The 12,585-nt window shown below is 44.9% G+C and overlaps 1 protein-coding gene across 2 annotated transcripts in view; it reads right to left on the reverse strand.

The window, feature by feature from the left end:
• The window catches only part of kif7 (kinesin family member 7), a 46,903-nt gene that overhangs the window by 18,651 nt on the left and 15,667 nt on the right, over positions 1–12,585 (reverse strand). For both annotated transcript variants that reach the window (XR_004165949.2, XM_031586854.2), the window contains exons 10-16: positions 11,923–12,084; positions 11,391–11,593; positions 8,253–8,450; positions 6,044–6,169; positions 2,018–2,194; positions 1,061–1,276; positions 652–858 (exon numbers count right to left, since the gene is read on the reverse strand). Coding sequence is in view for 1 of the 2 variants with exons in the window: in XM_031586854.2 (XP_031442714.1) it covers positions 652–858; positions 1,061–1,276; positions 2,018–2,194; positions 6,044–6,169; positions 8,253–8,450; positions 11,391–11,593; positions 11,923–12,084 (1,289 nt within the window). In the remaining variant the exon portion in view is untranslated. The remainder of the gene's footprint in view (positions 1–651; positions 859–1,060; positions 1,277–2,017; positions 2,195–6,043; positions 6,170–8,252; positions 8,451–11,390; positions 11,594–11,922; positions 12,085–12,585) is intronic.

A 12,585-nucleotide genomic window follows, 5' to 3' on the forward strand; every position in this document is an offset into this window, starting at 1 on the left:
CTGTAGTAGTGCTTTTATCTGTTTAACTTATGTATTTTTATGGTTGTATTTATTAATGTATTTTCCATTCCATGTATAATTCCATTTCCATATCTAATTCTAATTCATTCTGTTCAATTGTTTTTTATTGTTTTTTTTTACTCCATTTACTCATATAACACTTTTAATTTACTCGTTCTTTTTTCCTTTTATTTCATTTAACTCGTGTCTAAATTTAATTTCAATCTACTTATCCCGATTGTAAAGCACTTTGGTGCTATTGATTCTTTGGTCCCATTATTTATAAATTTAACACAAATACAGTTGACTTCACTTGACTCCTGTGTCCCACGTTCTTTTTAAATAACATACTCTGCTAGACCAGCACAAGCAAATGTACCCCTCAGCAATACATACAGTTAAATTAAATTTAATCAATTTCATCATTAATTCAACACTCCAGGTCACTTATCTGCCACTTGCAGGCAAGGCTCCTCATCATATGATTACACGCAGCCCACATTCACATACAGGCACACACCTTTTTGAAGTACTTACAGAGCAGTGCTCTGGTCTTGTATGCAGAGAGGTTTCACACACACACACACACACACACACACACACACACACACACACACACACACACACACACACACACACACACACACACACCTTGTCGAAGTACTTGCAGAGCAGTGCTCTGGTCTCGGAGGCGGAGAGGTAGGTGAGTTTGGCCATGAGGTTCATCTCCCACTGAGAGAGCATGCTTCCGGTGGCGCGGAGCTGGCGCTGCCGCTGGGTGATCGCCTCGTTCTTGTACTCGATGGCCGCGTCCATAGCCTCAATCGCCTCGTCCAGCTGGAACAGGTTGCGCTCCTCCTGAGAGGGGGGGGGGGGGGGCTTTATTAGGAAGTCATGTTGCTTTATTGATGTAAAACTACAGTATACAGGGTGCTTCTCTTGTAGAGTCTGTGCTCTTATTTCTCAAGTGACTTGGCTGTAGGGTGATGCGCGGGCGAATCCGTCCATCACTGTGTAGTAGCAGGTAGAAGTTAGTCATGATTACTCTCACGGCACTGACCTCAGGCGAGAGCAGGTTGCCCTGGCGGAGCTTGTCGTCGAGCTCCACCCTCTGCTTGAGCAGCTGGTCCTTCTCCTGCCGCAGGTTGGAGATCTCCTGGCGGATGTGCTGCGAGTCCTGGGCGGAGCTGCTGCGCAGCTGGCTGTTGCGTTCGCTCAGCTCTCGTTCCAGAGAGTCGATCCGACCCGACAGCATCACCAGGTCCTTACTCAGTGCCTGCAATGGGCAGATGCAGCAGACAATCAGGTCACACAGGAGGACTGTGGGAAGTGTAGTCAACGTTAAGCAGCGGTTTATGAGAAATTAAGTCAATGCAGATCGTAGACAATTTACAATAACAAAAACAGCCTTATGTAAAAACTAATATTCACATTTATGTCATCTCTTTACAATTCGGTCTAAGTTAATGTTAGCCTTAGTAAAATACTTATTACCATAAATCATTACTATGCTATCAGAAATTCATGTTTGTTCATAAGAGGATTATAGAGAATGTATTCTCCACCCTTGGAGGAGGAGGACTGTGACTCTCTAAGAGGGTTAGACTAGGAGGGGAGGTTATGTTGGTAGCCGGAAAAGTCAGGGGTGCGGAAGTGAGATTTGAAAGGTCTGACCTTTGTCAGGAATTGAAACTCAAGAGTAATCAACCCTTTAATTAGCGGAACTTGGCAGGGACAGGTGCCACAGACCATGAAAAAGCTCAAGTTCAATGACAACCTGCTCACAGTGCTGTGGTGTCTAATGAGATATACTGGAAACAGTGTGTGTGTGTGTATGTTTTCTAGAACTCCAGAATCACTGTTTCTGTGTTTTTATGATTGTTTCTGTGTGTATATGGTGTGTCTGTGTCGTGTATAGTGTGTCTGTCGTGTGAATGTGTAGGTGTATATTGAAGCATGTAAGAGTGTCAAGGTGTGGGTGTGTGTGTGTGTGTGTGTGTGTGTGTTTTTATCTGACCTGGCTGGAGCGTAGGCGTTTGGTCTCTAGGCCACTCCTCTCCGCCAGTAGCGCCTCCTTCTTGGCCAGAATCTCCTCCCTCTTGCAAAGCTCCTCCTCCAGCTCTTCTAGGCCCCGCCTCTGCTCCAACACACTTTCCATTTCCTCATCCAACCAACGCTTCTGCTCCTCGATCTTCTGCTCACACCACACAGACACACACACACACACACACACACGCACACAGACACACACAGACACACACACACACACACACAGATGAGCACATGCTCTATATCATAACCTTATTAATCTTATTAATCTCTTATCAATGCTTCTGTGTCTCCACCTTATGCTCACACTAGATGAAAATGACAGATGCATTTAAACATATGATCACAGACACACACACACACACACACACCCACACCCACACGTACCTTAACGCAGACACACACACACATACACACACACACACACACACACACACACGCACACACACACACACACATGCTCCAGCTCCTCATCCAAAAAGGACATCTGCTCCTCGGCAACAGGCTGAGACATTGATGGCACACACACACACACACACACACACACACACACACACACACACACACGTTCAAATACACACCCAAAGACAGACTCTCACATATACAGCCTTGCACAAACAGGCATACTTCTTCATACTCACAGATTTACATATGCACACACACAGACTCTCACTTACACACACATGCACACACACAGACACACACACAGGGTGCAAACAGATGAGCCGTGGTTTGAGTGAGATGGTGAGGCAGTTGCAGGCCTGTCTCAACATGCTGCTATCCAAAGGCACCACTGTTATGTAACAGTATGTCTGTGTAAGAGTGTGCGTATGTGTGTGAGAGAGAGTGTGTGTGAGGGGGTGTGAACACGTGTGGATGTATTTCTTTGTGAGTGTGTCTGTCTTCAACATGCCGATGTGCAAAGCTATTTGCCTGCAAGCTAAAAACCCACATTTCATCCTTGTTTTCCGTCAGCTTGTTTCCTGCACATAAAACCCCTGGTGCCCAGTTAAAAAAAAAATCTGAATCGGACACAACAAACAGGAAACCCTGACCAGGCAGCTTCACCATGGACACATGGAGCAGAAGGACCGAAAGAGAAAGTGCTCTTCACGCCTACAGACTGAAACACGAAATGAATAATGGACTCATAACCCGTCTTAACCAAATCAGGGCCACATCAGGTCCATGTCAGGACCGCTACAGGGCCGGATGAGGGCCATAGTTAGCTACTATCAGCACTGACCCCCCCCCCCCCTCTAATGCCTCGCTCATAAATACTGAGGAGGACGATAAGACTGATGACAGGAAGCTGGGTTAGGGGAGGAGTGTGGCAGACACCGGGACCAGACCTGCACCAAAACAGGACCGGAGTTAGTCGCCATTAGACATGGTGTGTGTGTGTGTGTGTGTGTGTGTGTGTGTGTGTGTGTGTGTGTGTGTGTGTGTGGGGGGGGTTATTATTACGATGGCTAAGAGTGATGGGGTCAGACATTTTTCATTCTCAAATATCCTGTCTGTGAATGTAGCCCAAAGTGATTACACTGATTCCAATACATTATGAAAAATCAGTAAGTCAGTAAGAGTAATCGTGATAGTAATCGTGGCTTAGCTCCGAATTACCTCAAGGAATTAGTTGTGCCCTATTGCCCACCAAGATCACTTCGTTCCCATAGTGCAGGTCTCCTTGTAATTCCAAGAATATCAAAAAGCACAATAGGAGGCAGAGCCTTCAGCTATCAAGACCTCCTCCTATGGAATAATCTTCCAGCTTCCATCCTAGATGCAGACACCCTGTCCATATTCAAATCGAGACTAAAGACATTCCTCTTTAGTGCATCCCATAGTCATGAATAATGCATTAGAAACCTGTCACCTGTCGCAACAGTCTTCACTTTTTCTTGCTGGCCATGTTGTTGTGTTTAGCAGGAGTGGGCTACAGACAGCACATGTTGTACCGTGAAGGAGTGCCTTTACGGATCCCGGGTACAGCATATGGTGCGTGTTGCAGCTGTCACCAGCCAGTTATGCACTGCTATTGTATCCTGCCACCCTAACTATGCTTGTATAACTAAAATTCCCCATGCCCCAAGCCCCAAGCCAGCCAACATAAGTAAACATATCTCATCACAACTAAACACATATAAAATTCCCAATATCAATAAAACTGGGCTAGACAGCGAGTGTTGTACCATGAAGGAGTGCCCTTACGGATCCCGGGTACAGTATGCAACGTGTGTTGCGGCTGTCGCCAGTTGGGCACTGTTGTGTATCCTGCCACTCTTGCAATCCTAATCAAATCTTTCGCATCATGTCAGCCAACCATAACTAAACATAACTCATCAAAACTAGACATAAATAATATTGCCATACACCTTACCAGGCAGGCTCTCTCTCTCTCCCTCTCCTTCTATATTACACTGCTAATGCTAAGACTGATGAAGTGACCATATTACCTACTGTTAATTGCTTACATAAATGTATCCGTTTATCAAATTGATGTCTACTAACCAAATGTTCTCTCTTTTATAGCATGACCTTTGCTTGCAAATGCTGATGGCTGTGGAAACATTGTTCCTCATCACCATATCCACTAAGTACATTTTCTCATATTGGCAGCGGAACTCTACCCACTCATTTTGTTTCTTTCTTCCCCTGCTAGTCTAGACTATCTTCGCTGTGGGATGCTGCTGTAGTCTCTCCACCCGATCTACTTGTAGAAACCCTCAGCCTACATGTACCCACCCCCACCACACTGCCATACACTTATTCTACCCCACACTCTGTGCCATGTAAATAATTGCCACCATCGACATATTTTTCTGTTCCATTACTCTACCTACTCTTGTAATACTAACCTTACGAGCACACTGTAGACCCACTAAGCTGCCGTACAATACTTAAATGCTCTCTCACACTCCACTAGCAATTCTGTATGTATCGTGTATGTACCATATTATGTTTGGATGTATAGTGTACATTTACCACATGTATGCTGTGTACATTGTACACTGTGTCCCCCCTTCTTTTTCTATCACTACCCGGCTGGCTTCAAGCAGATAGGCTCCCCCTTATGTGCCACGGTCCTGCTTGAGGTTTCTTCCTGATTAACAGGGAGTTTTTCCTTGTCCCTGTCACCATTGTGCTTGCTCCAAGGGTGTTAAGGCCCTGGGCTCTGTAAAGCGCCTTGAAACAATTCTGGCAATGTTTTGTGACAATGTTTTGACAATAAATAACATGGATTTGAATTGAATTGATTGGGTCAAATCAATAGCGGTGCCATGCGGCCCCACAGCAGTGTTGGTGGTTTAAACTATGATCTCTTGATGTGTTCAACAAATGTGTGAACCACAGTTTCTGCTGTATTTCAAACAAAGTCACTGCTAGCATGCGAAATGACAGCGGCGCGTTAGCTAGCTACGCAAAGACGGAAACACACAGCATGCCTGAGGGGCGTGTGTGCAATGCAGATTTTCTCTGTTTTCACTTCGGTGACGATGCTACTCAAGGCTTGCGCACAGGACGCAAGACACAAGCCGAGCTGCATCCCAAAGACGGTTTTGAAGCGGAGCAGTAATAGATAATAGTATTAGATAAAAGTAATAGATAATAGGACTGCCCCAAATATAAAAAATCTGTTGGATATACCTCCCATTTAAATCAAAATACCACTGACATGCACATGACATGTTTCAAACTGTCTTCAGAAAAAAAGGTAGTGTGCACACACACACTAAGCTTGGCAATGAGCTGTTTTGATAGACTACAGCTCAGAGACACTGAGTTTAATGAGACAAAAGAGAAGTTTCCTTGGTAGCCTAAAGACTATCAGGGACTGAACGTTGTGTGCATTTTGTGCATAAAAAGAACACCCACTCTTCCACAGGTTCTGATCATGGGCAGAGAAGGCAAGCTCTGCCTCTGTGTCAAACCCCAGTAAAACCACCCGTGACTGGCTAGAGGAGAAGTAAAGCTGAGTATGATTGGTTCAGACCTGCTGCTCCTCCAGTGAGATGAGGGAGCCGTTGCTACCGCTGCGTCTCTGCCTCTGGAAGGCGGCAATCTCCTCTGTCTTGATGCGCAGGATCTTCTGCTGCTGTTCGTTCCTGATCTCCAGCTCCTACACACACACACACACACACGCACACACACAGGAGCACACACACACGCACACACACACAAAAATGTGAGAGATGAGAGATGTGTGAAATACTTTCAGCCTCACCACATCTGCATCTGATGTCTCTTCAATGCAGTATTTCAGAGTTGGTGTGTCATGTGGGTGTGTGTGTGTGTGTGTGTGTGTGTGAGCATTTCCATCTCCAGATGATTATTCATTTGGCGGCCCTTTCATACACACACCGTTTGTGTACAGTGAGTATGGTGTATGTCTGTACAGTGAATATGGTGTATGTCTGTGTATGTGTGTGCCTGTATGCATGTGTGTGTGTGTGTGTGTGTGTGTGTGAGAGAGTGTGTCTGTATTTGTTGAACACAAAACTCACTATAGCCTCTTGAGCCTCCTACAGGCTTCTTCAACAGTGCCCTCAATTGCTTGGCAACTGATTGTCTTTGAACAACACCTCTCACTTGTCATTTAAAAAAAAAAAAAATTCCCCAGCTTCAAAAACTACAGTCATTAAACCTCTTTAAAAACAGAGCCACTGTAATAAGAAGCCACTGTAATAAGTGATTACATACCTATTTCAAAATTATGATTTGAGTACAATTACTGAGAAGGTTTTACAGCTGTATTTTGTTCCTACCGTATCCTCTGGCGTCATTCAGTCTGGGTTTCAGTACCAGCAGAGAACTGAGACTACTCTTATTACAGTCTGACACTGAGGCAGAGCACTGAGGCTACTCTAATGGCTACTTTAATACAGCAACTCTTTTAACTACGCTCTCTGGTACAATTTCAGACACTACGGTCCCCAACTCGAATCTTGTGAACCCTGTGCTCGATATTGAAAACCACGCAGTGTTCTGATAAAGCAAGATGAAGATCATGGGTTCCATTCCCAGGGAGCACACATAGTAATAACAATGTATATCTTACCCTAGTTACATATATATTTAAGGTATTTAGCAGACACTGTTGTCTTGCAAAACATTAGATACAAATAGAGTAAAAACTACAGTGACACATAACTCATGTAATTGTAAATTCATAAAACAATATTAAGTATATTAAAGAAAGACTTTTTATAATAATAATAATAATAATAATACCAAAACTATGGTTATATTTCTAAAAGTATGCATTTGGATGAAAGAATGAACAGATGTTAGATGAATAAAGGTAAACTTGGTATAGCTGACAACTGGACTGGGTTCTCTGGTACTGGACAACTGGACCGGGCTCTCTGGTACTGGACAACTGCACCGGGCTCTCTGGTACTGGACAACTGGACTGGGCTCTCTGACACAGCTGCTAGGCTAGGAGTATTACATCTCCCTTGGAAACTGTGTATCTGATATAGGTAGCATTGTGTGTGGGGCCCCTGTTGTTCACTTCTGTATACTTCCACTTCCAATGTAACAAAATGATATAAACATCTACAATAATGATGCAAATTAATGTCAAATTAATAATTGAACATCAATATACAAAATAGCAAACAACAAATGCACCATTCGGTGGTCTGATTTTGCTTTAAACCATCAGCGCTCTGTGTCTCTCAAGCTGGGATGGGTCTGTTCTTAGTTACCAGTGCTAGAGTATTGTTTTCTTCATTTTATTGTGCAGATATGATTCATCAACAAATGTAGAAATTAAGTACCTTATGTATATTATATATATATGTAATTTGCAGCACAAATACTTTTGTGTTTCTTTGACTTTTTGTGAGTGTATATGTGTGTATGTGTTTCTTCGACTTTCTGTGAGTGTGTATGTGTGTGTGTGTGTGTGTGTGTATTTCCATGTTTTTCCCCCCATGCGTCCCTCTCTGGATATCACTTTCTCTTCTTATGGCTCTCCTGCCTCAGGCATCGCTACAGCTGTGTGAGTGTGTGTGCGTTTGCACGCGTGTATGTATCTTTGTGTGTGTGTGTGTGTGTGTATCTGTGTATGTATCTGTGTGTGTGTGTGTGTATCTGTGTATGTATCTGTGTGTGTTTGTGTGTGTGTGTATATCTCTCTCTATATGTATATGTGTGTGTGTATCTCTGTATGTATCTCTGTGTGTGTCTGTGTGTACCTTGACTCTATGTTTCCCTCTCTGCATCTCGCTCTCCAGGCGTCTCTTCTGTTGACTCTCCTCCTTGAGGCGTCTCTGTAGCTGCTCCTGCTGCTGTCGCATGCTCTGCACCTGCCTCTCCAGCTCCTGCACGCGCCGCTCGCTCTGCGCAGACAGACCCGCCAGCTGCGCCGTGTCCTGCTGTCGCCGCTTCAACACCTGAGGGGGCAAAGAGAAAAGAGAGGGGGGGAGGGGAGGGGTTAGAGAAGGTAAACTGCTTTAAGACCTGGGGTTGGAGAAAGATGAAGACACCAACATTGATTCTACACCTGCTTTAGGACATGGGGGGAGGGGGGAGTCAAAGACGCTACGTCGGGTACAATAATATGCTTCAATACCTGAGGGTTATCGGGGGTTAGTGGGAGGCTAGGTAAACTGCTTTAATTAATCGGGGGAGGAGGTGGGATATGTGTGTGTGTGTATGGGGGGGGGGGGGGCGCACAGAGGGGGTTAAAGAAGGTAAACTGGGGGAAGGGAAAGAGAGAGAGAGAGAGAGAGAGATCTAGGGGTGGGGTGTTGGAGAATGACAAAGACAGAAGCACTGCCGCTGTGCTACTAACCCTGCTTTGATAACGGGGGTATTAAAGTAGATCTGTTTTAAAATGGGGGAGGGAGAGGAATAGAAATGTGTGGCTGGAGAAAGCCAGAGATGCTGGGGAGGAAGTCTATGAGGTACAGTGGGCGAGACAGAGATGATCCAGAAAGAGAAATAAATAACAGAGAGGCAGGATGCTGAAAGAGAAAGAAGAGAGGACATATTTAAGTGGAACAACAGAGTGGAGAGAGAGATAGTGAGGGAGGATGAGAGAAGATGAGAGAGTGATAGAGAGGGAGGATGAGAGAAGATGAGAGAGTGATAGTGAGGGAAGATGAGAGAACATGAGAGAGTGATAGTGAGGGAGGATGAGAGAGTGATAGTGAGGGAGGATGAGAGAGTGATAGTCAGGGAAGATGAGAGAGTGATAGTGAGGGAGGATGACAGAGTGATAGAGAGGGAGGATGAGAGAGTGATAGTGAGGGAGGATGAGAGAGTGATAGTGAGGGAAGATGAGAGTGATAGTGATAGAGAGAGATAGTGAGGGAGGATGAGAGAAGATGAGAGAGTGATAGAGAGGGAGGATGAGAGAAGATGAGAGAGTGATAGTGAGGGAAGATGAGAGAACATGAGAGAGTGATAGTGAGGGAGGATGAGAGAGTGATAGTGAGGGAGGATGAGAGAGTGATAGTGAGGGAGGATGACAGAGTGATAGTGAGGGAAGATGAGAGTGATAGTGAGGGAGGATGAGAGAAGATGAGAGAGTGATAGTGAGGGAGGATGAGGGAATGGTGACAGAAAGCCAGGGAAAAGGACAAGGGAGACAAAGGATGAGATGAAATATCACAGGATTGACCCGTCAGAACTTGACTAGTGGCCGTCCTGCTGGCCATTCCGTGCATTGCATTGCCATGTCCCTGTGTTTTGTCCCCATGTGCTCTTGTCCCTGCCCCTCACCTGATCACAATGATTCCCGTATTTATAACCTCCTGTTCCCTGTTGTTCTCCTCCTATCATCTGTCCTTTTGTAAACTGGTCAGTGTATTTATACCCTGTCACCTGTCCTTTTGTTAACTGGTCAGTGTATTTATACACTGTCACCTGTCCTTTTGTTAACTGGTCTGTGTATTTATACCCTGCCACCTGTCCTTCTGTTAACTGGTCTGTGTATTTAGCATTTTGTCTTTTGCATCCTTGTTTTGTTCCTGATCATGTTTTTTTTTTTAGATTTATTTATGGGCTTTTTAGCCTTTATTTAGATAGGACAGTGAAGTATTTTGGACAGGAAGTGAGGAGGAGTAAATAGGCGGGTAGAGGATAGGGAAACGACAGCAGGCCGGAATCGAACCTGTCCATTGTCCGGGCATTGTAGCACGTAAATGGGGGGCTTATTGGCTCGCGCCATAGTGCCCCCCCATGTTTTTTTTTTTTAACCTTGTATCCTGTCTCAGTCTTCTCCCTGTGTCTTGACTGCCTGCCTGATGTGTGTAAACTTGGACCCTAGGTTACACAGCTAGTAAATTTAGCTTTTGCTCTACACCTGCTTCCTGCGTCGTGCATTTGGGTTCTCTGTCATGATCAAAATCACACCCACATCCAACAAGTGGAAAACATCTAGTCTCCCTGGATCAAAACCAATACAAACAATATCACACTCTCTCTTACAAACACACACACACACACACAAAACACACATGCAACAGCTTCACGAAAAATATCCCTCTCTCTCTCTCTCTCGCTCACACACACACAGGGCTTCACACTCATTCTCGACACACTCAATAAGACATGGAGGCTTAAGTCTACCAACAGCCATGACAAAGCCCAGCTTGTTGTGTGTGTGTGAGTTTGGTGGTATTAAAGTCTTAAGAAGCAATAAAACCTACAGATACAACTGTGTGTGTGGTGCCTCTACACACACACACACACACACACACACACACACACACACACACACACACACACACACACACACACACACACACACACACACACACACACACACACACACTCTCACACACACACACACACACTCCTTTGTAAATAACCTGCCCCAGCAGATTCCATCAGACTATCAGTGCAAAGCCCTCCTCCTCCTCCTCCGCCTGGATACACATGATGCCGTTTCCAGGCACAGGCACTGCATGTACAAGGTGCATCTCGATGAGTGTAATATTTGTGCTCGTTTTGGATGTGGCTCAGTTAGGTCCAGCCGGCTGTAGTAACTACATATATTACTTTAATATATAATATACTTTTAATATTTATAATATCATTTATACTACTACTCCTACTCCTACTCCTACTACTACTACTACTACTACTGCCACTCCTACTACTACTACTACTACCATTACCACTACTACTACTACTACTACTGATACTACTGCTGCTACAACAATAATAACAATAATAACAATAATAATAATAATAATAATATATCTCATATAGCCCCCACATCTGTGTCAATGCCTAGGTAAGAAAAGGTGTTCTGTCCTAGCACCTGTAAAAATAATGAATGCCAAAGTAACATAAGAATGTGTGTGTGTGTGTGTGTCACACACCTGTACTTTGCTCTGTGCGGCGGCGATCTTGCGGCGGCACTCCTGTGCGCGGTTCTTGTCAGCGGCGTTTCGTGTGCCGTGTACCTCCAGCTCCTGGAGCTGCCGCTGGGCCTCGGTGAGCTCCCCCCGCGCCTGCTCCGCCTCGGTCTCCAGCTCCGTCACCTTCCGGCTGTACTGCCGGTTCATGGCCTGCGCATCCTTACCTGCACACAGGTACGCAACACATATATGACTCTACACTCTCTCTCTCACACACAAACTCTCTCCTGGTCCATGGCCTGGGCACAACAGGTCATTGTTTTGTCTAAAACAGACCCTGAAGCAACAACTAACAGATGTGTCTGTGGAGTGTTTCTGTGGATTTTGCACATACTGTTTTCGTATATCCAATTATCCAATTGATTGACAGGCACAGGATTAATATAAAACATTATCTTTTCACTGATCTTCTATCACTTATGGAGGAGTACCATAGAAACCACTTAGTGCACCCTGTTAGTGCGTCCTCAGTTGGAGGGCGGCGCTGGCTTACCTGTTTTAACAAGCTCCTTGATAAGCTCCTCCTTCATTCGTATGGTGATTGACAGCTCCCGAATCTTCTGCTGCGCCTGTTGGAGGCCCCGCTCTGACCCCGCCTCGCCTCCGAGACCCCGGAACCCCTCCCATGATGAGCTGTCCCCCACACTGCAGTTCGCTGTGGAGAAAAACACACAACCTTTATACTTCACACACTAACACACTAACACCACACACACCTCGAACACACACACACAGCTTCAACCCGCACACTTTTATAAAAAAACACACACCTTTATACCTCAAATAGTTCTAACATATACACGCCATGTACAGACTTCGCACACGTCCATATTCATGCAATTCTTTTTTCATTCATACTGTTCTTTTTTCATCTTACTGTTGTTTTGTCTGTCCTACAGTTCTGTTTTCTATGGAGACAACACGCCTTTTCAACAGATGTCAACACACACACACACACACACATACACACAATTCTTCTGTAATAACAGCTCTTCACATCTTGAATCAAAAAGCCTCAAAAGCCTCACACAAGAAAGCCCTCCTTGCATGGACACACGCGCACACACACACACACATAAATGCATGCATACATGGACGCTCACACACACACACACACACACACACACACACACACACACATATTTCAAACACACAC

The sequence above is a fragment of the Clupea harengus genome, chromosome 20, assembly GCF_900700415.2.
Source record: "Clupea harengus chromosome 20, Ch_v2.0.2, whole genome shotgun sequence".
Taxonomy (NCBI): domain Eukaryota; kingdom Metazoa; phylum Chordata; class Actinopteri; order Clupeiformes; family Clupeidae; genus Clupea; species Clupea harengus.